This window comes from Ascaphus truei, chromosome 7 (genome assembly GCF_040206685.1).
Source record: "Ascaphus truei isolate aAscTru1 chromosome 7, aAscTru1.hap1, whole genome shotgun sequence".
Taxonomy (NCBI): Eukaryota; Metazoa; Chordata; class Amphibia; order Anura; family Ascaphidae; genus Ascaphus; species Ascaphus truei.
The window spans coordinates 59,737,448-59,762,559 of NC_134489.1; the positions used below are offsets into that span (position 1 = coordinate 59,737,448).

A 25,112-nucleotide genomic window follows, 5' to 3' on the forward strand; every position below is an offset into this window, starting at 1 on the left:
GGCCTACAGCACGGATACTTTCTGGCCCCTCCACGTCAACACAGCGATGGTTTAGTAAAGACAAATTTTGTGGCAATAAAAAATAAACACACAGGATTGAAGACTGCAGCGGCCCAGCTGTGTGCCAGCTGTTTTACCTTCTGGTCAACTCTGCAGCAAGCTGGATGCTTGGGTTGATGCATGGAGACGGGGCCTTCAGAACGCACCCCCTTTCTGTATTCATGTTGATGACATATGATTTCATTGCAGACTGATTTAATAGGGCTTGTGCAGTCATTGCAACACTGCATTATTTAACTCATCCTCGGTTGCAAAGGAGATTTGTAAGGAATCGGGTGTGTTATAGCAACAAAAAGTGTGATCGATATTTAAAAAAAACAAACACATTTTTAATTGGCGTTGCCTTATAGAAAGTCTTGTTATGAGAGTTACAGATTCAATGTATTTCCCCACCCCCTCGAAGCATACAAAGTCTGCAATCAAATACTTTATAGGATGCACGTCCAAACAAGAGCCTAAAATTCCCATTTCACACAGAAAAATAATAAAATAGCCCAGTGCTGTTTATTTTCTGTATAACCTTTTTTTTTATTTTGCCTACAGTTACAAAGACATTTATATGGCAGTGATACATCTACAAATCCCAGGGCCAAGGTCTGTTGGCAATCACAAACAAAACATAACTCGGTCACCGAGTAAAATAAACCAATTGTAATTGGAGAAAAACTATTTTTCTAATGTGGACTTGTGGCTTTTGATAAACGGACCAGACGTATTTGAACTTAAGGCAGTCTAGGATAGGCTAGCGGTTTCCAGCTCTCTTCTCCGGGTCCCCCAGACACACCAGGTTTAAGGAATGAGCAAGTAATTCCCAAACGTGATGACCCCCTAATGTGGCCCGGATGGGGCGTTTCTCACCAAGAGGGCTGCAAATCACCGCAATAGGTTCACATGGAATCAGGCCACCAGTGCAGGGTTTCAGAACGCGAGGTTCTCTCTCAACATGTATCATTTTGAAGTGAAGAGTATACAAGGCTTCCCACTGTACCCAGAGGAGGTAAAGCCAATGGCAGCCGCCTGATCAGCTAATGCCATGGGGGGGACATGGCCGGATATTTAAAAAAGATACGCCTCTTGTATTTTACACAAACTCCTCTTAAAATGAGTTCTGCAGCAGTTTTGGTCATGGACCTCTGTAGACGGTTTGCATGTTCTGATAATATTTATTGGGTAGCCATGAAAAACTCGCGCAAGCCCAATGAACAGTATCAAGCCCTGCAGCACATCTAACAAAGGAACATAATTACCTCCCGACATGTAACTCCGTGCTGCTGCCTTGTTGTTTCGACTATGACAGTGGTGGTGTAAAGAGAGCTGCTGCTCTAACAACATGATGTAGTTTAGCTTACGAAAAACCATGTGGACAGTTTGTCACAACAGTTGAACGCCAAGGTCTCCTTAACACGCCCTTCTGGAAGGTCAGGGGGCGCATGGCTTTGCAGTCTGCTGTAGGCGCTTCTCCAGCTGGGAGTTGGTGTGACAGAGTTAGTGGTTAATTAATTTAGCTTCTCTTTGACACAGTGATCCAGGCTTCTTCCTTAGGCGATGTGACCAGCTCATACTTTGTCTCCATGACCTGTCCTTTCACGGGAAGTAAATGAAGCTTCCTTACCAGCACGCTGAGCAGAACAGTAGCAACCAGGTAGGCAAACCTAGCAAGAGGAAAGTCAGGGGAAACATCAAAATAGTTTATTAGGCTCCTATCTTTCTTTATGTTGCAGTTTGCAAGATAAGGAGCATTGTGGTCCTTCATGCTTACATTCTTTTTAAGCAATAGTTGGACATTAAAAGGCCTCAATTCTACCTAAATGTTGTTGGTCAACATAAGAAATGTAACTGAATTTTGGGGGGGTTTAAAATATAAAGGATTCCTCACATGGGAAATGGTTTTGCTGCCTAACAATGCAAAGCAGCCTGTTCACGAAGCCGTGAAATAGTTAATAGTGTGTTGCTCCGATTCCCTAGAAAAACAGTGGTTTCCCAGGCACTCCACATCCTTAAAAATGACCACGGTGTAATAACGCAAAAAAATGCCAGTTCTCCCGCTCAAAGCAAGCCGTCCTGAACGGCCCAACAAGGTCGTGTGGAAAGCAGGATGAAGATGACGGCAAAAAATAAGAAAAAAAGAAGATGTATTAAGCCAAAAATCCGACGTTTCTGTTGCAACAGGCAACCGTCATCAAAATGAGGCCCTCTTACCTAGATACAGATTGCCTGTTGCAACTGGATTTTTGGCTGAATAAATCTTTTTTGCATAAGTCCATTGTTCCCTCCTCTTCATCCCTCTGCTCCGATTCACTAGAATAGTTAAATAGCTGACTGCAGACTTGCAACCAAGTCTGATTCTTGGCAGTTTGTGTCTGGAAGATGAATATCTCTCTGGTTCTGTGTCTCAGGAGCCAGTTGGGTGTGCGGGTGGTTGCGGTCAGGCCTAAACACGACTGTGCACTTGCATCATGCTCGAGGAGGACCTGGGCCCTCCGAGTGCTGCCTGTCACCCCCTCCCTGGCATAGCCAGTCAATTAACCACTGAGCTGCTGCAGACCTCCCATGGCACTCTCCTTACCCACCTTCCATGGCACCCTCCCCTCCTCTCCCCCCCAATCCATGGCACCCTTCTCCCCCCCCACCTTACATGGCACCCGCCCCCCCACCCCTTCCTCTCCCCCTACACCATGGCACTCTGCCCCCCACCACCTGCCATGGCACAAGCATCTGAAGTGTTAGTGCCTTGTGCTTGAGACAACCTCAACTCCATATTGACTCTCTTACCACTGTTCTCACCTAATGAAAGTAGGCTGTAATTTATCATTGTGCCTGTATTGCTTTACGTTAGTGTACGTGTACAGTATGTTTGGCAGCTCTGAAATTACTATTACGGATAAAGCTTGCGTCTCCTGCACAACAGCAGAATGCCCTTGTTTGGCGGTCCTTGTTTATGCTTTACCTTAACTCTGGACATTCTTGGCTTCCTGAAAAGCCCAGCAAAGTCAGGTTCTGCTTGGCCGATTCATCGTCAAATCTGTCTGGATCAAACCTGGAAAAAGACAGAGGGCCCCATTTTCTAAGCAGTGCTACTCCAGAAGACACTTTCCAGCGCAGCTAAGCAAATATGGCCCATTACAGCCTTTCAAATAATTAGGCTACACAGTGTTTACCAACATGGAGGGTGTCTTATGGAGGAACTCTTCTTGGCAAACATGGCCCAGAGGCACTTCCCCAAGTGTCTCGTGGGCCTCAAGAAACAAAACGCCGGTTAGTTACCTATTTCAATGCAGCAATATATAATATACAGGGCAATTAGGAACTATGTTGAAATACTGTAACATCTAGCAATGCGCTGTATGATTTCCCAATCAACCAATTGTGTTAACCTCATTTTAGTATGCTGCGCTCTACAGCAAAGGAGGTGCGATGCTCACAAATTGGTCAAATAAATGTGTAGGCGATACCAACATCCCAAATATATAGGCAATCCCAACACTCCTGGATCCAAACCAATGCAGAGAGCAATGGGTCAGAACAATACCCCAAAGCCCTCTGTGTTCCGTACCTGTAGGCTGATGGCCAGGCTGTACTGTCCTGAAGCACCACACCAAGCGCATACAGTACAAGAGTCTACAAGGAGAGTTCAGTTAGTTACACGTGGCACATGCGGCCCTACCACACAAACTAGATGTAGTGGTGCAGCGGTGGTAATCTTCGGACAACATTATACTTGGCTTGGCCGCACTAAGGCTTTCTGGATGATTTAGAAGGATTTCTTTGTACATTCAATGGGGCGATGCTAAGCTTCATCTTTAATTCAAGACAACATTTCCATCACGTTGTTGACAGTGAAGATATTGCAGGGGCACTGGCATCACTGGGGCTACAGAACAAATGCTCTAACAACGGTAAAGGTGACCTGAGATGAAATTTCATTTTGGAAGACGTGGGGCAGAATAAGCTCTGGTGCCTCTCTCACCTCTTTAGGGATAACATGCTGATCAACTCTCCCTTCCAGCTCCTGCAGTCGGGCAGCAATTGGAGTCAGACTAGCTGTTCGAACCGTCTCGCACAATATCTGCCGGCAGTACCTGTCACGGAGAAGAAAATAACCATTGACGAAGAAAACCTTTAAAGATCAAGCTACGTCCCCCTGAAACGGTGGACATAACACTTCAATGAAGGAGATGTTCATTCCACCATATATATGGCCAGAAAAACTCATTTCAGTCAAGACTATACCAACGAGTGTACAAAAGACCTCCCAAACAAATTACTTAAGTTAGACAGCATGCTGGGTTGCTATTCACACCTGTCACAACAGTCATACCTGCTGTCTAATCTCAAATGTTAATAACCTGAACCAGGGGATCCCTCTGGAGTTGGTCCATGGTCCCCCAACCAATGAGCAGCTTTGTCTACCGAGTAAGAATACAGGCAGTCCTCGTTTTACAACGCTTCGCTTTACAATGAATGGCTTATCCAACGCTATGAAATGCATACCTATATTCATTTTTACAACGCCAAAATGGCTTATCCAACGCTCTTAAGACGCTTTGCAACGTTGTGTATGTGTGTATATATATATACACATTCACATAAACAACGTTGCAAAGCGTCGTAAGAGCGTATATATATAATATTATACTATATAATATTATATTATACTATATAATATATTATTTATTATGTTATATTATATATATAATACAGTATATACACTATATAATTTATGTGTGTGCTGCATATCTTATTGCCGGCATAAAATATTTGGTGTATTTTAGTGTTAAAAATGCCTTCAGAAATGGAACCTTTCATTTAAACAGTGTTCCTATGGGAAAACGTGTTTCGCTTTACAACGCCATTTTGAGTAACGCATTGTGTCGGATAACCGAGGACTGCCTGTACTCGCAAAATGGCAGTGGGGTCATGCATGCTCTAGCAGCCAATATGAAGTCGAATCGTCTTCGGGAGAGGACTTTGCGACTTTCTACTCGTGATTCCGCTTCCATATTTGTCGTTTTGTGTGTGTGTGAAAATGGCAAATATCTCAGCAGACCATGGATCAGCTCAGAGAGACACCTGGTTGAGCTAATGTTAACAGAGACAAAAAATTTTTTGGGGGGTGAGCGGGTTTTGGGGAGATGAAGGGGGGGGGAGATATAGGTGTAGTTTCATATCTAAACAGCATATTAGTGAGTGAAGAGAAGTGCAGAACAAGGGCTCATGCTCTGGAGCTGGAGGTTGTCGGGCTCAGGAGAGATGTGAGGAAATAACATGTTGTGAGATATTTAGGGAGGTGGCTTCCCGTCACGTTGTGGCGTCACTGGAAGGATGGAAAGGCAGAATGGTGGAGAATGGGGAACACGTACAGAGGGAAACCCTCCGTGACCGGGACAGGACTCCAAATGGAAAATGATGCCCTAATCTCCAAATTACAACTAATCCTGCCAACTCTGCCATTGTACGGTGGTAACATCGCAATGATCTCAAGCGGTTTTAATCTTTGTGATGTGTAAGTGAGCATTGGGGGATACTGCTTTAAAAAAATACTATTAACATACTAACCCTGTATGCGCTTGTTCTGGGTTTCCCATATGGTGCCTCTAGGCGGCTGTATAAAGAATGAAAAACCGTATCTTCTGCTCAGCAGCTACAGGAGTTTATGGACGATTCAGAAGGGAGAATATACTTCTTCACAGAAAGAGTGGTGGATTAAGGGAACAGCCTCCCAACAGAGGTGGCAGAGGCCAATAAAGTAAGATGAGGCTCTACAACGAGTTCTCCAAAGGGGTTGGACCATAAAACATGTAAAAGTTGGAGGGCCACACACAATCATTTTTGATACATTTAAAGACTTAAAAATTACTCTTTCAACATTTTGAAAGCATTTGTGACATCTGAACAATATACACTTACATTGCATTAACCTACAAGTCAGTTCAGTGTGAAGAACTGCACTTAACTGCCTAATCAACTAGTATGACATTAGCAGAGCCCCAAATGCTTGGGAAAGACCTAGGAATAGCCTAAATCTGAAAAAAGCCTCGGATCAAAATAGGCTGAGGTGTCACAACATATCGGAAAAAGGGCTGACTAGGGGGTCCAAGTGGTCCTTATCTGCCGTCAAACCTCATACTTTTTTATATGGACAGAAATACTGTAATAATAATAATAAAAAAATAATAATATATATATATTCCATTTTAAAGCAAGTGGAGACTATATAGGGTAAAATCCTCAATTCTGTACTGTGCAAAAGTGACTTAGATAGCTCTTCAGCTAAACCCAAATCTCTAAGACCCTGCAGGTACTGCCAGCATTGAACATTATCTCTGCAAGAGAGAAACCACTTCAGAGACTCGTGCCAACCTGAGCTGCTCCAATTTCTCCATTGTGATGGGTCCCTTCCCAAGGACCCGGGTCACCTCCTTGTACAGCTTGTCCTGAGCTCCCTCTGATGTCGTCAGGAAATACATCGCCCACGTACAAACTGGGGAACAAACAAAAATGGCGGCTGGTTTGGAATCCATCATCCTGGCTTGTTTTCTAAACCTTGCGCCTGCTCTTGAAGGCATTTACGTATATTCCATTGTAATAACATGGCGACATAGGCCACACACTTGATTTTATCTGAACTTTATCTGAATATAAATAAACATATAAAAAAAGACGACTTCTTTAGGTCTATATTTTAATTCACTATATATGGATATTTAACTATTAGAGAAGATTGTATAAAATTATGAAAAACGTCTTAAGCCATGGTGTGAAACAGCCTCCCAGTGCTGCAGAACAGATCAGCTCCATATACATGAATGGGATTAAAAATATTGAATGGGCTTTATAGGAACTATTTACTTTGTGAAAGTAAATGCACCAAGTCCTCTAAATCAAAAGCGTACGCATGTGTAATTACATAGGAAGATACTGAATAGTCAGGCAGCATCACTACGGAATCAAGCACCGGTAATGAATTGTGGGTACATAATGCAGACAGCAGCATGGATTGCTAATGGAACAAGCAGTGCTCATATTGCTGGTCTTGCTACAGCTGTGCAGAGCAAACATATTAGCACTTTATCTGAAGAAGGATGCGTGTGCTCCAAACCTTTCTATAGCCACAGTAAGTGTGTGATAAAGACACTGGGTGATCATCTAGTTATCAATGTGCAGCCTCTATACCCAGGGTAGCCAACTCCAGTCTTCAAGGGCCACCAACAGGTTAGGTATTCAGGATAACCCTGCGTCAGTCAAAGACAGCCACCTGTGCTGAAGCAGGGATATCCTGAAACCCTGACCTGTTGGTGGCCCTTGAGGACTGGAGTTGGCCACTCCTGATCTGTACTTTGGGTTTGAGGATTTGGGAAGCTTTCTATTGCAACCGGTGACCCTTTTAACACGCCCGTTGTGAGTTTAGATCCTGTTCTCATTTTTGTGGTTTCATTGTAATGGGAAAAAAATTTGAAAAAAATAAAATAAATAAACTTGTGTGATCCCAATAATGACTCATCTCAGTGGTTCGATCCACCCTACACATGCTGATTTGGGATCCCCGGGAGGGCTTTTCATGCATCCTAATGCAAGTCGCTCGGAAGAATTACCTGCGTGTACCAGGGTGTCACTAGACAGCATTCCAGATGCGAAATACAAATAGTCAGAAATGACATTAATAAATCCACGCTGGAAAGACAGAACAGGAGAAAGAAAAAGAAAAAAAAACACACACACACAGGTCCCGATTCAAAGTGCTGTGAAGCCGTCTTTCCCTTTCCTGGAGATTTTAGCCCCAGTTATTTCAACAGAGCTGAACTCTTCTCCAGCACGGGGAAGACAGCGTTACGGCATTATGGGGAGAGGAAAAAGGGAGGGGAGCGTTTCTTAAGAACAAAGAATGAGAGGTTGAGTTTACACGGCTTGCCTATGAAGTGGGAGATGCGAGACAATGTGACAGCTCTACCGACAGAGTACGGGCATTACATGAAAGCATTGCAGAGGTCCCTCTGGCACTGAAGCAGTTGACCCTCTCGCTGCCCGACGGGTCTGTAATGTGCAATGCATGGCAGGCCTCCTCTGGCAGGGAAAGGGACACGTCGCTGCTTTCTGCCTGCATCATGCTAGAGGTAAAACAAAGGGAATTTCCTGTATGCAGACAGAGGAACAGACGCTCCTAGGACCAAAATTACACCTGGGTGATTGAGAACTTTTTTTATTTATTTTTTTTAAACCAAACTCCGACGCCTCTATGCAGTTTTAAATCACTTAATTAAAGTCAGTTTGTACACATGGTAAACGGAGTTTTGGAAGGGGTTTGATTTCCTTGTATCTGATGTCACTGTTCATCAAGAGTTTGTGCAGCCAGGACACCCCTCTCCTCATCATTCTTGGTTCTCTGACAAGGACAGGGAGGATTATGGGTAAAAGAAAGCACACGATTGGCAAACACTTCCTAACTCGGTGGTCCCTAAGAAATGCAATTTGCAATTAATATCCAGAGATGGAAAATTAAACCAAATCTTTGCTTTTAGCCCGATTAGATTATCTGAAGGAAGCCAATTAGATTAAGATTTTTTTTTTTTTTTTCTTTAAAGGTTGTTTTGGGGAGCCGGATATTTAGGATTGAACATTTAAAAAAAAAAAACATAAGAGACCGTTTTGGTTGCTGACATTTAACTCTTTCACTGCCAGAGAGACCCCACATAGTTTGGCGTTATAATGCTTTACTTACGGTTAGCGGTGATCACGCACCCCGCCAAAGAGAAGATCATGCTGTCTTCTAAGACCTAAAGAATACAACGGTCTGAATCTCCATAATTGTACCGACTAACAGTAAAATCAGGGGGAATATAAAACTTTACAAGGCACTTAAGGGAATTACAGTTAAAGCAAATCAGAATCGCCTGCAGTAAACGGTTTCACTAAATAATAGTCTGATGTGACTGAAACTCAGATTTTATAGACGTTACTTTCACCAACCATTAAAAGCAGCAATCCAACCCATTCATACGGTACCGGAACTAGGGGGGAGGGGAACCTGTGAACCGCACAATTTTCAGCTCCGGGGGGAACCCCTTGTTCCTGAGATACTTAGTTTCGGCTGTTGACGCACCTCCAGGGTGTTTAACAATGGCAGTCGTGGTCGTCCAATAAAGGCGCCACAATGTCATTATGTGTCTCCCGGACATAAAGGAGAAAAGCGGAACCAAAAACCTGTGCGGATCTTAGGAACCAGGGGGTTCTGTTTAAAGGATTTATTGCACCAGGATGCCTTTTAATTCTCTTTTATATACATCATTTTGAGTTGCGCTCCCCTACTTCGAATGTCGTTCTACTAGACGCAGGCTTGCACAACTCCAGTCCTCGAGGGCCGCAAACAGGCCAGGTTTTCAGGATATCCCTACTTCAGAACAGCTGGCTCAATTAGTGGCTCAGTATAACCGAGCCACCTGTGCTGAAGTAGAGATATCCTGAAAACCTGGCCTGTTTGCGGCCCTTGAGGACAGGAGCTGTGCAGGCCTGTACTAGAGTGAACTCTACGGACCGTCCCTCAATGGGTTTTTGAGCAGCACTGACACACTTTGGTGGTCACTTTTTTATGCACAATAGTTGTCACATTATTTCACTTATTGTGTTATTATCACTGTTATTCACCAATTGTGCTTTGAATATAACTAATTTATATATTATTGTCACATTGTATAGTGGTAAAGTGAAATAAGGCGCAAACAAATAAAAAGTGAACACTAATAATAAGTGACTAATCAAAATCTTAAATAGGTGATAATGTGATAAAATTTAAATGAATACAGCTTCACCCCCTGCTCTGGAACCCACTGGAAGGGGTAGTCTTCACTCTTCCCCCACAGTAACAGCAAAACACACAAAATCCACGGGGAGCATGGGGAGGAAACAAAAATAAATTTAAGTGCAGCAAAAAAAGGCAACGTGGAAAAAAGCCTTCAAATGACTTGGCTCTAATGAATTAACTACTTACAAGATGTAAGAGTCAAATAGGCAGGGTTGACTTAAACAGTCACAGGTAAGTGGATGATGCAGTTGTCATCAGAGTGGATCGGGTCCCCAGGATCACGTACCCCAATGTTGAGAGAAAAACTGGCATAGCACAGATCACTCGAGATAAAATAGCTTTATAACAATAAAATATTATACTCACATTCTAACAATAAAATACGGGCATATCACACTGCATTAGTGTAGGAAGATTTTGGCCAGCTGGCTCACCGTCCTGCAACGTTCCCCCACTCCTCCACCTCAGCCCCCGGTCAGCTGTTACACTGCTCCGACTGGCGTCTGACGTCACTTCTGGGTTCGTCGTGCGGTGAGTGCTGGATCTTCCTGCAACTTCTCTGCTGTATGCTCCGGTCTGAATGAAAACTCCCACTCTACGCGTTTCAAAAGCAACTGCTTTCTTCCTCAGGAGTGTGTTGCTTTTGAAACGCGTAGAGTGGGAGTTTTCATTCAGACCGGAGCATACAGCAGAGAAGTTGCAGGAAGATCCAGCACTCACCGCGCGACGAACCCAGAAGTGACGTCAGACGCCAGTCGGAGCAGTGTAACAGCTGACCGGGGGCTGAGGTGGAGGAGTGGGGGAACGTTGCAGGACGGTGAGCCAGCTGGCCAAAATCTTCCTACACTAATGCAGTGTGATATGCCCGTATTTTATTGTTAGAATGTGAGTATAATATTTTATTGTTATAAAGCTATTTTATCTCGAGTGATCTGTGCTATGCCAGTTTTTCTCTCAACATTGGGGTACGTGATCCTGGGGACCCGATCCACTCTGATGACAACTGCATCATCCACTTACCTGTGACTGTTTAAGTCAACCCTGCCTATTTGACTCTTACATCTTGTAAGTAGTTAATTCATTAGAGCCAAGTCATTTGAAGGCTTTTTTCCACGTTGCCTTTTTTTGCTGCACTTAAATTTATTTTTGTTTCCTCCCCATGCTCCCCGTGGATTTTGTGTGTTTTATATTATTGTCACATCCAGTACGTAGGAGCGCCTTTTCCTTTTTTCTGTCACTGGACCCTGGAGCTGAAAATTGTGTGGTTCGTCCGGTTCCAATGCCGTCATAAAGAAATAAAACCGCTGCTGGGATTGCTGATGGAACGGGGGGAATTCACCCCAAACACAGGTGCTTGCATTTAGTTTCCTAACCTTAGAGCGTTTGTTCTGATGCAAGACGCCTCAAACATTATTTCCACAGTAGACTCATGCAAGAATTTTAACGCGCAGCCAGACCGGCTCAAGGCAATGCGCTCTTGGATCAGCCTCAGGCAGGTTTAAACCCTTCCCTGCTGGTCACCGACTCACCTGTTTGTCACTCAGGTTCCCTTGCAGCAGCGAGTCCATGAAAACATGCCTCCCGGGACTCTTCCCTCTGCGGTCCTTTATGGCTCTTTTCAGCGCAGATTCCATGTCCATCAGAGCTTTAAATAAATAAATAAATGCAACTAAACCATTAACTCCTTCCCTGCAAGAACAACGGCGTGCGTACAAAATATTTGAGGTGCGCCATTCAATTGTATGAAAATCTGCACACTGCAGGGTTTTGGTTACCATTTACAGAGAGATTAGATCATAGCAACACATGATCTGACATCAGCACCAGAGAGAGACAACCTGTGCTAAGTATGGAGCTTTCATTGTGCAGGAAAGACACGGGAAAACACCCAGATCTCTTACATCCCAATTCCCTTTGCTAACACATGCTCCAGTGTTGAGTTAGAACATCTTTTATTCTTATTTCTGTCTGGTACAGTGCTGTATACATTGTGCTGTAAGTAACGCAAACAAGCCCTTAAAACACATCTCTTTACTGAAGCATTTGAGCATCTGTGTTGGCGGATACTGTACATCTCGCATACATTTACCATGACCCCTTGCAGATGCATTTACCGAAACACCCTCCTACTGTCTCCAAGGTCTCCCTATTACCCAATTAGATTGTAAGCTCTTCGGGGCAGGAAATCCTTGCCACAATATTTACTTTTGTGCATGAAGCGCTTATTCCTATTAGGTCTATTATTATTTCACATGTATTACTGCTGTAAAGGGTCATGTACATGGATGACGCTCTACAAATAAAGATATACATACATTCACACCGTGAGGCAGCAGCAAAGTGAAACTAATCTAGTTTGAACGCACAGAAAAGACAACGAACGCTCACCCGCTTCATAAAGCTTTTTCCGGGACGCACTTCTGTCTATTGATCCGTCCAGGAAACCCTTTCCAATTTCTGACCAAATCTAAAAACAATAAGCGAAAAGTAAATACAGATATAGCAGGCGGTATTGGACATACAGATATAGCAGGCGGTATTGGACATACAGATATAGCAGGCGGTATTGGACATACAGATATAGCAGGCGGTATTGGACATACAGATATAGCAGGCGGTGTTGGACATACAGATATAGCAGGCGGTATTGGACATACAGATATAGCAGGCGGTATTGGACATACAGATATAGCAGGCGGTATTGGACATACAGATATAGCAGGCGGTATTGGACATACAGATATAGCAGGCGGTATTGGACATACAGATATAGCAGGCGGTATTGGACATACAGATATAGGAGGCGGTATTGGACATACAGATATAGCAGGCGGTATTGGACATACAGATATAGCAGGCGGTATTGGACATACAGATATAGCAGGCGGTATTGGACATACAGATATAGCAGGCGGTATTGGACATACAGATATAGCAGGCGGTATTGGACATACAGATATAGCAGGCGGTATTGGACATACAGATATAGCAGGCGGTATTGGACATACAGATATAGGAGGCGGTATTGGACATACAGATATAGCAGGCGGTATTGGACATACAGATATAGCAGGCGGTATTGGACATACAGATATAGGAGGCGGTATTGGACATACAGATATAGCAGGCGGTATTGGACATACAGATATAGCAGGCGGTATTGGACATACAGATATAGGAGGCGGTATTGGACATACAGATATAGCAGGCGGTATTGGACATACAGATATAGCAGGCGGTATTGGACATACAGATATAGCAGGCGGTATTGGACATACAGATATAGCAGGCGGTATTGGACATACAGATATAGCAGGCGGTATTGGACATACAGATATAGGAGGCGGTATTGGACATACAGATATAGCAGGCGGTATTGGACATACAGATATAGCAGGCGGTATTGGACATACAGATATAGCAGGCGGTATTGGACATACAGATATAGGAGGCGGTATTGGACATACAGATATAGCAGGCGGTATTGGACATACAGATATAGCAGGCGGTATTGCACCTGCTGGTGCATTAGCCCCACCCCTTTAGAAGATTAGCTCCACCCCTTTTTCACACGCAGCTAATACATTTACAATGGCGGTTGCTCCTGTCTGCACATTGTGCGTGTTCCACTGTAACGCGCCAGCAATAATGGCTGCTACATCTGTACACAACGCCTCAGCGGCAGGAGCGGCCATTGTTTTGCGTCAGCCGGAGCGAGAAGGGGGAGGGGTGAACGCGCCTTTTCACCCGCAGGAGCGCGCCAAATGTTGCAAAAACGTTGGCTACATCTGTAAATAAATACAGTAGGCCCCGCTTTACTGCGCTCCCCTTTACAGCGTTCCGCTCATACAGCGTTCCCAATGTATACCCATATTCACTAGGTTCAGCGTTTGTTCCGTTTTTCCGGCATGACGCGCACAGAAGCAAAGTATCCGGCTGTCACTAAACTGTCACTAAACAGTTTTAGCGCGTGCGCAACTCCTTCTCAGATGCCATTTGTCAGCGAAACAGTCAGTTTACCGCTCTGCATCTCTGTTTTCAAAGGTACAATACAGTACAGTAGGGCCCGCTTTACGGCGGCCTGGAACAGAACCCGCTGTATGAGAGGGGCCCTGCTGTATGAGAGGGGCCCTGCTGTATGAGAGGGGCCCTGCTGTATGAGAGGGGCCCTGCTGTATGAGAGGGGCCCTGCTGTATGAGAGGGGCCCTGCTGTATGAGAGGGGCCCTGCTGTATGAGAGGGGCCCTGCTGTATGAGAGGGGCCCTGCTGTATGAGAGGGGCCCTGCTGTACATCATTTCTTGTTCATATCATAGATATATAACGTGCCAAATGTTTCTAGGAGAAATGTAAATTTCTTGTAGGTCGATCCCGTTTAAGGGACTAATGATCGTTCTCTATAGGTAGCAATATGGTGTACAGAGATGTTTAAGCCTCAGTAGACTCTTTAAGGCCGCGTCCATAATGGACACGATGTCGCGAGCACCAAAACCAAACCAGTGGAGGCCAATGCGCGTGTCCAGCGTGCGCCCCAAAGCGGTGAGACAAACTTGTTTCTCTTTGCCGCTCGACAGCTGGGTCATGTGCACGGTTCAGCCAATGAAGGTGAACAGCTCACGTGACGTCACGGGCACGCCCCCCCTCGCTAAATTAGCACTTTTTAAGTAGCAAGGTTTTTTTCCCCATGTTCTTGTGAAGTAGAGGTAATTGTGACAATTCTCCCTCCAGCAGAGGTAATTGAGAATGTTAAAATCAGGTAGTGTTAGGACCTGCTTACTGGTTTATAACGCTTTGGCCAAAGGGTTTAACTAAATGACCCTTATTCAAGAGAAGAAGTATTTCACTGTGTATTTTTGTCACATTGGATGTAGCATTGGGCTTTTCTGTGTTTTGTTTCAAGCCTGCAGGACACAGAACTCGGCAAGTACAGGCTCACGTGACATCACGCGCGCCTGATCTATGTCCGAGGCTTAAAGTGTACACAATACACTACAAGACCTTTGCAATGTTTCTGAAGCTCTATGGTGCAATATAACAAAGTCTACTTTCTTAAAGCTAGCTGTGATAATATATATTGTGATTTCCAATGTGCTATTTGGAGATTCACTTCTGAGGCTAGATTTGGAAAGGTATGAGACAAATACCAACCCCTGTAGCACACTAGGGATAGCAATAGAGATGGGAAAACTGTTCTGAAACAGCTAATCATGTCACCAAACGAGTAAGCTTCCAGTGACATATCGAAAGAAAAAAGCACCCACGCCTGTGTGTATCAAGGTGTGCTAGGTGTGAGCTCCATGCACGTCCAAGAATAATTAACTCTATTTGTTAGGGAAGGGCTGTGAAATAAATGCATACAATTGAATAAAAAATATTTGCAAAAGAATTGCACCCTAGGCTGTATATATATAATATATAATATATATATATATACTAGCTGATATAACATATTGAAATAAACACTGATAGATAATGTCCCTGTAACTGCAAATTGGCAGCAAACACAAAACGTGACACAATTATGCATAGGTAACAATGTATCCACACAATGCAAGTATTGTGGGATGGGATGTACTGTGTAGAAAAGTATCCACTTTCAGTGTCCCAAAGTTTATGTATAAAAAGGTCTATAGCTGCTGCCCCAGATGTCAGGATACCTACCAATCCTCTTCAAACAGAAACTTCAAAAACAAAAACTAGGGGACGCAGACAGTGCAAACTCCTTTATGTAGAACATATTCAATAACAGGTGTTAAAAAGTTTGCACTCACACAGTATAAAAGTTAATGAGAGTCTAGTCGCCTGTTCTGATAGACTCCAGTCTCTTGTCTCCTCCGTGGGCAATCAGCTTGTGCGCCTTGTAGTTTTGCTCTGGCGCTCGGGACATATGACCGCTGGATGCCTTCCTGGTCTGTGGGATGTGGCGAGGTTCAGTTGCAGGCTGGCGACTCCCGTTGGTTAGCAGCGGTCGCTCCTCTGCTGTGCGATATCCTCTCCTATGCCCGGCCAGCGTCCTGGTTGCTGCGTTGACATCCTGGATGTGAAGTCAGAGAGCCGGAAGGTCTTCCCTGCGTGCGCTCGGCTTTGGTCGGAGCTAACAGCTGATGTTGAATGCCGGCTGAGTGTTAGAGACAGTTTTGGAGTTTGCCAAGATCGTGTTTGCTGCTTCTCTCAATCCTGCGCGTTTCTCCACTTGGTGCGGCTTCGTCAGGGATCCCTTAACTTTTTTACTGTGCGAGTGCAAACTTTGTAACCTGTTATTGAATATGTTCTACATAAAAGGATTTTACACGGTCTGCGCCCCTATTTTTGAGGTTTCCAGTGAAATATCGCCAGTGAGCAAAACATGGTATGTGCCCTGTTCCCAGTCTGAGCATTAGGCCAATCCACTGAATTTAGAGAATCTTGCAAATTAACATATTAAAACGAAATTGTAAAGCTTGGCGAATGGGCGAACCCCAACTGAGCTGCGTTTGTTTCCGCGACAAAAAGGAGTTCATTTTGCATGGCTTGGGACCTCATGCGAAGGGTTTGCCCATCTCTATACAGCAATGCCTTGGAAGACTCATGGAAGCAAAAGGTTAAAATGACGATACAGTGCTTAAAAATGGTACATTAGCTGTTTCATGACCAAGTTTCCACTTGATTGCAACTCCATAATACCTTATGTCAAGTGGGACTGCAACCAAGGACAACATAACTATAAAACACAAGATAGTCTAGTTTCAGGTTCTAATTCTAGTCGAAGTCACTTTTATTTTTTAGAGCTTATTTCCTAGTAATTTCTGGACATCCTTCCAGTCCTCTGACCTTATCTACGTGGCTCTGATATAAGCAAAGAAACACAGGCTCCCAATGTTAGCAGTATGAGCGCGTGCAAGTCTGCCTTTCTTTGTACATGCGTGACTGTGAAATTCTATGCACATCCTTGTGTCTGCGTTTAGGCTATGTACTTATTATTACCTTTGTGTGTGTTCATCAGTGTGTGTTAGTGAATTTGTGCAGTTATTAAAGAGCCCCAGTTGTTGGCATTACAGGGTCAGCAGCTATAAATGGCAGGACCCTGGGAACTCAACCTTTTGCTGCCAGAGGGGTCAGCAACCCTCTGCTCTGCTTGTTATTATATTGCTTTGGCTGCAATGGGGTGATAATGTTTGCTTACAGAATATCTGCCCAGCCTGACCCCCCCCCCCCATCTTATTACTCACAGCATCGTGGTTCTTGCGGAACCGGATCACCTCCTGATCGTCCTCAAAGCTTCCCCCCATGGCAGTCTGTGTGATGGACTTCATGGCAAATCCAAGCATGTGTTGGCAGAGGGGCACATGCTGAGACTCCGGGTATGAAATCCACTTCGCCAGCAATTCCTCTGAAAGCTGCAAGAGAAAAGGAACGAAACAGAAGGTAAGAAGAACCGGGCGTTTGCACACGGGAGGTATATGGGGGGGGGTCGAAGCAAGTGAATAGTCCCAGGCTCCCTTCTAACTTGCCTATTCTCTCTTTGTACTAAAGCCAACACTTATTGAACCCGAAGTTCTGTATGCCATTTATTGGTTGACTTGCTTGGAATACTAACATTTGACAGACACTGTGGCCGGGGCAACACCCTTAGATCAGGTTTAACATGTGATATCTGTTCTTATTTAGCTCCATTCCATGCAGTGTGCTTATATTGCTGCCATCGGTGGCACCGCAAGACAGCCGGGGAATTTACCACCTGATTGGAAAGTGAAGATCAACAGTTGCCTGGTGTAAATGTCCAGCTCGGAGACTGGAAGCCCCCAGTACCTTGGTTATAACGCTGAAGTTGCTTTGAAGGGCCGTGTTTATGCCGTTTTCATAGAGCTTTTTCCGTATGTGGCTCTCGCTTGCTTCCCCAATGACACCAGACTGATACCCCAGTAATGATTTCAGCATCATTTGAAACGGATCAGCTATAAGAATGAGAGAAGGGGGGGGAGAGCGTGAGAACGGTTCCACTTGGGTTTTCCCAATAAACGCTCCCTGGATATCACATGCAATGTAAAAAGGTTTGTCGACTAAGGCAGGGACAGGGATAGCCAACTCCAGTCCTCAAGGGCCAGCAGGCGGCTCAATCAGTCCCAGCTTCAGCACACGTGGCTCAACTAGTCCCTTCTTTGACTGAGCCACCTCTGCTGTAGCAGGGATATCCTGAAAACCTGGACCTGCTGGTGGCCATTGAGGACTGCAGTTGGCCACCCCTGCCCTAAGGGGCCGTCATCATTCCTGATAAAAGGTCCATTTAACATGGGGCTAGATTTGGCTGGTAAAAAAGTTCCTCCTTGATGTACTTTACAAATGTTTCCTATTCTGGCGCATTTTGTCTGCCAACATCTCCTTAGGTTTAGACTTCGTATTCGTGGATATTTTGTGGCTGTTCTTGTAATATTCGTTATTTATTGGGCTTTATGTATTATTTGCTACTTCATGAATTAAGAATGTCCTTTTAAAGCAGCAATCCCCCCAGAGCCCTGTAAGTGTTTAACTCGCACAATGTTGGGTTCTTGCTCTTTCCACCCACCCCCACCTCCCTTTTTTTTTTTAGTGTTACAAATCATAATTTTCTTAATCTCTAGCTTTCTGGGTTACCATAGTAATCTTTACATGGCTCTGGGGAGAGCTCCATTTTAACCTCCCCGACACGCAATAGTTTAAATGCATATCTCCTGAACAGAGCAGTTTACAAATAGAAAAAGGGCAAAAGGAGATATTTTAAATGAAGAAAAAAAAAAAAAAGTTAATTAAAATAACATGGCGATCAGTGACTGCTGCTCGAAATTTATGAGCATTCTTTTTTTTGTAACTTATTTTTTATTTATATTTTGAAAAACTTGGAAAGGATACAGAAAATAAAAGGGGAGGTGAGAAGGGGAGGGAGTAAAGTACCACAACACACACACACGGTGGATAAAAATCAGGCAATAACAACCACAACAAGCCCCAACATACATCAACCAAATCTTCAAACATGATTTTGACTCATTCCCCATTTCTGATCATGTATATCCCCTGGAGGACCATGGCTCCAAGATTGTGTAGAATTTTCTGGTTTTAGATTTTAGAAACACTTAATTTCTCCATTGTTTGTACCTCATTTAATCTCTGAATAATCTCTCTTCTAGATGGGGGTTATTGTTTTCCCCCATGCCCTTGCAATTGAGCATCTTGCCCCGGTCAGAATATGCAACATCAGTTAACTTGTTTTGGTTTAAGTTTTCTAAAGGTTTCCCCAATATTTGCGTAAGTGGGTCCAGAGGAATCCTTTCCTCGATAATTTCTTGTATTAGATTCTGTATCATTTCCCAAATCTTCGTATTTTTTTTTTTTTTTAACAGAACCACCAGATATGGGCCATACCCCCCACACTTCCACATCCTCTCCAACAGATATTCGTGGTCCCCGGAAAGATCTGTCTTAATCTTTGCGTACAGGAGGGCCCCCAGTCATGCGACGGGTTCCATTCTAAGGACCTGCAACAAAGCAAAAATCGCCGGAAAGCGGAACCGGCGATTTTCGTTATGTGTGCATGCGCAGACCGGCAATGCGCCGTTCTACGCATGCGCAACATCGGCAAAAACCCCCATGCTGCGCATGCGCGACCCCGGACCGGCCCATTCTGTGCATGCGCGACCCCGGACCGCCCCGTTCTGCGCATGCGCGACCCCTGTCTGGCCCATTCTGCGCATGCGCAGACATGGCGGCCCCCTTCTCGGTACCGCCATATCGTCGAAAAGCGGGGCGCCGAGAAGCAGGGCCTTGCTGTATAAAACCATCTAAAAATAATGTTATGTTTTCTTTTGTTATTGTGCAAATGGATGTATTTGTTGCATTATCCCAAATATCTTCACAGTCCTTCCACATTATCTCTGTTTGAAAATCGTGGGCCCATTGTTCCATATAACGATGGGTGTAGGAGACATTTATACCCAGAGCGGTGTAAATTTGAGATTTTGAGATAAGCCCCCTTTGATAGTTACCGTTTTTGCATAACTCTTCAAATATTGTGCATTCTGAAAAAATCCCGTAACATCATATTTATAACAAAATTCCCAGACGTTCATTAACGGAGTAGCAAATCTCCTATATTTATAATATTCTTAGCCTTCCATGAGTCAAGCCCATTAGTATGCAACCCCGGACCAAAATCAGGATTATCAAAGATGGGGATACATCTCGAGGGGGTTGATTTTATTTGATATTAAGATTTAGCCCTTTGACAAATTTTAAGGGAACATTTTATAACCACTGAGTCAAAGTGGCCCAGTCTAAAATATTTTACAAATTTTCCATTCCATAAAGGAGCCGGTAATACCACTGAATTGTTGAAGCTTTTTTCTAGGTCTACACATCTGTATTGGTTGTGCTAAAAGAATAATCTGCTTCAGATGGGATGCCAAATAATATTTTGTAATATCTGGGACTGCCATCCCACCTCTTCCTTTGAGTGCAAGCATAACGGATCTCGTTATTCTTGGTCTTTTAATACCCCAAATAAATTGCATGATTTTATTTTGTAAATCCTTAATAACTTTTATCGGTATAGGGAACAGAAGTGTTTGGAAACAATACAACAATTTTGTAGGGACATTAATCTTATAATACCGATATAATACGATCCATCCAAGAAATCTGATGTCCATTCCATATTAAAAGATCACGCTTAATTCTCGTGAAAAGCTCTGGGTAGTTATATTTATATAGTGATTGGTAGTTTTTGGTAAAAAAAACTACCCATATATTTTAATCTTGTTTTGTTCCAGTGGTAATTGAAATTTTATTTGATTAGCTTTACTTCAGAGTCTGAGAGAGTTAAATTAAGAGCTTCTGATTTAGCAGTATTCATTTTATATCCAGAGAGGGAGACAAATTCAGATAGAACTTCTTGTACATTGGGAAAGGAAATCAGAAGGTTTGAGATGGTCAGAATTATATCATCCGCAATCAGGGACAGTTTAAAATTATCCCGACCAATTTGGATACCTTGTATGTTTGGGCTCTTCCCAATTGTGGATGCGAGTGGTTCAATCGTCAAAGTAAAAAGCAATGGGGATAAAGGACAACCCTGTATGGTACCATTTCTAATTTTAACATGATTTAGTTCCCCTCCTGGCATTTTCAAAGTAACTGTTGGAGAACCATATAAAGCTTGGACGCCTTTCAAAAATGGATCTGTGAAACCAAACGCTACCATTGTTCTATCCAAGAACTTCCATTTAATTCTATCAAACGCTTTCTCGGCATCTAGACTCAATAGCATCACTTTAGGTCTAGAGTAGTTTATATAGTCAATTATATTAATGATCTTACAAGTATTATCTGAGGCTTGTCATTTACTTACAAAACTTACTTGATCATTATGTTTTAAAATCGAGGTAGATTTGGATTTAGTCTTATTGCCAACATTTTACTAGAAATTTTCAAGTCTGAGTTAAAAAGAGAGATTGGTCTATAACTAGCACAGCTCAATGGGTCTTTACCTTCCTTAGGGCTGGGTCCCGCTACCTCCGGCGGCGCGTGCGGCCGCCACTCACCATTTCCTTGTAGCCTCCCGAGCCGGTCCCAATCCCTCCTCACTGCATAGCTGACTACTTGCTGTGACGCGTCAGCCAGCAGCGGATACACGAGGATCGTGTTCCCGTGCGACGACGCGTCACATGGTGCGCGAGGGAGCCAATCACAAACTGGCTCCCATCAACCAATGGCAAGCCAGCTAGTGATAGCCAATGAGAGGACATCATTTTAAAACCAGGAAGAGGGAAAACTTCAAACTTGCAAACAGCAGTTACAACACACACACACACCACCCTCCTCCCCTTGGGCTGCTGCAGTGCTGTGAGGTCTATTGTTGTGCTTGGTTGGGCCCTGCCCCCTGTCATGGCCACGCCCCCCAACCCGTTTAACCACACACCCCCCCCGCAAAAATGATCCCTATGGACCGCAAATAGCTTTAAGTGCCTCTCCACGCGCCGCCTGTCTGCAGTGCGGGCGCGTGGTCTGAGGCAGCGGGGCCTTAGCCTTAGGCTAAGGCCCCGCTCCCAGAGTCAGCGCGCCCGCACTGCAGACAGGCGGTGCGCTGACATATAGACCGCGATATGCGGTCTGTAGGGAGCGGGATGTGGGCGGGAGTGGGAGGCTTGACAGGGAGGGGGGGCGTGGCTTGAGAGGAGGGACCCGCTACTCTCCCCCCCTTCCCTCCACGGACTCGGGCTGGAGCTGCTGATGGTAAGTAAAACACACACAGGCACACACATACACACAGACAGAGGCAGGCACTCACGCACACACACACACACACACATACACAGGCACTCACGCACTCAGACACATACACACACACACAGACAGGCACGATGCTGTCACTCCACACTCCTCCCCGCTCCCCGAAGCCTCTCCTCCTCCCGAAGCCTCCCCTCCCCATTGGCTTACAGCCACACCACGTGACGCGTCAACGCTAGGGATCACCATTTTCTTGTGTCCCATAGCGGCTGACGCGTCACAGCGTGTAGTAAGCTGTGCCGCAAGGGGGACCGGCTCGCGAGGATTCCCCTGTTGGTGGGGAACTCGCGTGTGGCCGCCCGCGCCAACGAGCGCAGCGGGACCGAGGCCTTAGGGATTACTACCAGATTTGCCCTAAGGGAAAGCAAGTGCTTTCCCAGGCCTTGGTTAGCGCGCCATCCGGGGGCGTGTCGGTGGGCGGGCCAGTGACGTCACGGAGCTGGTTCGCCCTCATTGGCGTGACCGGCCCAGCGCTCCCATGAGCGCGAAATGTAAAATTTGGATAAGACCTACGCTTGCGGAAGCGTGCGCGAGCCCCTGCTAAAGCCGCTCTCATTGCGGTTGTCAGCACGCGTCAGCGCCTAAGCGCTGACCATGCCCGAGGCCTTAGTTTGCTTGCAACTAATCGGCCTTTTTACCCTCATCATAGTAAGGTTGTCGAGTCCATTTTAGTGCTTTTTCTGTGTCTTCTAAATTAAATCTTTGTAATTAGTCTCTGGATTGACATAGAAATGTGGAAATCTTTTTACACGGGTGACTTTTATGCTTCTGTTTTATGAGCATTCTTAATATAATATTAAATAAATATATGCTTTACGGTTATAACCAAGGGTATCCTAAATGCGAAACATGCTTTTATTTTTAACACTATACAATGTAAGCAGCTGTACATGAAGAGGGAACAAGACTCACAGGTCTTGTTGGGGTTGATGTGCTGCCTTAACAGGTCGAGAGAGCCCAAGCTGACCACGAGGCGACGGCCAAACCAGAAGGAAGCGACGGGCCCGAACTTCTCGTGCAGGTTGACCAGGAACTCGTGCAAGCTCCCGCTGTTGACAATGTCCTGAAGATTCCCATCTCTGAGAAGCAAAGAAGGGTGAGTAGCCGTACTGTTCCTTTCTACCATGTAGTAACAAAGGAGGGAGTAGGTAGTATCCCTTGAATTGGACCACTCTGGATACTTTTTGTTGGATCAACGACTTGTTGATCCAATAAAAGATATACCACCCACCCTCTCCCTCCTTTGTTACTACAGTACATCTCCGAGAGGCGGCTTATATCCGGGTCTGGCAATACAACAAAGCAGACCCACAACTTGAGGGTATGGATAGAGTGCTCTGGAATCCATAAAACACTTGCTGTATAAGACTGTAGGTGTATTGATCGACATATTTGATATTCAATATAGGTAATGTAACATGTATGCCTCTTTCTACCCTGTTTGTTTTCAGCTCTTTCCTGGATTATTTTTCCTTGGTTAAAGAATTTGTTTCGGACACATCATGGAATTGGATAGTGTGTTCATTGGGATGTTATAAAATGGTTACAGTGTTGTGGAAACATTAGTTAGGAAGAGTGCACACTTGTAATTCAATGAACAGAAGGATAAGAGCACATGTAAGAACAGCCTGTAAAGAATCAACATGACTGAACCACTGAATGAAAGCACTTCTACTCATTAATGCTTTACATTAAACCTAAATGAGTAGCTCACTGGTTCAAATCCCAGTGTCAAGTCTTTTTGACCTTGGGCAAGTCACTTTACCTCACTGTGTCTTAAGTTAGATTGTAACAGAGGAGGGGGTATTATGCCTACAATATTTGACATATTAATAATGATGTATATTATTTTACATAGTACTACTATTGAAAGGATGATATAGGGGTACATATTGAATTTTAAATGCTGTTTAGGAGGATTTAGAAAATGTAAACTTTGGAACTGAAAGGTAATTGTAAAAGGTAGATCATGAATTATAAAAGGTAGGTAATGAAGAGGATCACTCACTTCTCCTCTGTAGGGGTGAGACCTGGGATGCCACATGCCTGTCTGGAAGACTTAAGGGGAAGATCAATATTAGAAACAGATGGATATGATACGACACCCTTATATTACTCTTACACTTTAATATTAAACCGCCCACTGCCTATGGTCCCATCCTAACACTGACTCTCCAAAATATAAAATAATCCTCCTTATCCTAAGAATGCCCCCTACATAATACCTACCCAAGCATTGCCCCCTCCAAAATAATAAGTGCCCCACTCTGCCCTAGCACTCACATTTTAAATGCCACTCTCTGTACTAGCACCCTAATTGCCCGTCAATGTATTCACACTATAATAATAATAATAATTGCCTGCCAATATAATCACACTATAATACTCTGAGGGGCAATTATTCACACTATAATAATAATTGCCCCTCCTTGGTTTAGCACTCCAGTAATAGTGACCCCCCCACCCTGTACTAACACTGCCTTCTGCAGAATAAATATCCTTCCCTCCCCCGCAATCATATTAAATGCTCCCTCTGACCGGGTACAGGTACAGCACGGCCCCCACGAGGATGAGGAGGAAGGTGATTGCGAATATCGCGAAGTCCAACATCCTGCCCCACTAGGGCCACGTCCACTGGCCGCTCGGCGAGCGACTCCTCCCACTGGCAGACCTGAGCAATCGATCCACGCGAACCCGGAAGCAGAGTGGACAACCATGAATCCCAGGGGATCACCACGTGGTTTGTGGAGAGGAGACTGCACTAATGATTGAGTCCAATTCACATCTCGCTGGGGAAGAGGCTTGGATGGCGGGAATAAAGATAATGTGATGATGGTCAACTGTCCTGAATTTAGCAGGACAGTGTAATTTGTAAGAAGTGTTAAATGCGCCTAACTCTGTTTAGTGACAGACTGGAGATGCAGTGGGAAACAGAGTCAGATCTATTTATAAAGAAGTGC

At 44.4% G+C, this 25,112-nt stretch overlaps 1 protein-coding gene across 1 annotated transcript; it reads right to left on the reverse strand.

The window, feature by feature from the left end:
• Positions 1 to 563: 563 nt before the first annotated feature.
• Positions 564 to 24,828, reverse strand: CYP20A1 (cytochrome P450 family 20 subfamily A member 1). Its single transcript, XM_075608578.1, has 13 exons — positions 24,691 to 24,828; positions 24,161 to 24,210; positions 23,065 to 23,231; positions 17,644 to 17,789; positions 17,064 to 17,231; positions 12,245 to 12,323; positions 11,386 to 11,501; positions 8,777 to 8,831; positions 6,421 to 6,541; positions 4,028 to 4,139; positions 3,614 to 3,678; positions 3,008 to 3,097; positions 564 to 1,712 (listed from the first exon to the last, which is right to left on the reverse strand). Exons 1-13 carry the CDS (start codon positions 24,760 to 24,762, stop codon positions 1,562 to 1,564), a joined length of 1,392 nt encoding a protein of 463 aa, XP_075464693.1. The 5' UTR covers positions 24,763 to 24,828; the 3' UTR covers positions 564 to 1,561.
• Positions 24,829 to 25,112: the final 284 nt, after the last annotated feature.

Excerpts from the sequence above, each read along its gene's own strand:
- CYP20A1 (XM_075608578.1), bottom strand. The coding sequence starts at position 24,762 with ATGTTGGACTTCGCGATATTCGCAATCACCTTCCTCCTCATCCTCGTG. Across the intron at positions 24,211-24,690 it reads CCGTGCTGTACCTGTACCCG|TCTTCCAGACAGGCATGTGG; the intron begins GTCAGAGGGAGC and ends CTTCCCCTTAAG. Across the intron at positions 17,232-17,643 it reads ACTTCAGCGTTATAACCAAG|CTTTCAGAGGAATTGCTGGC; the intron begins GTACTGGGGGCT and ends TTTCTCTTGCAG.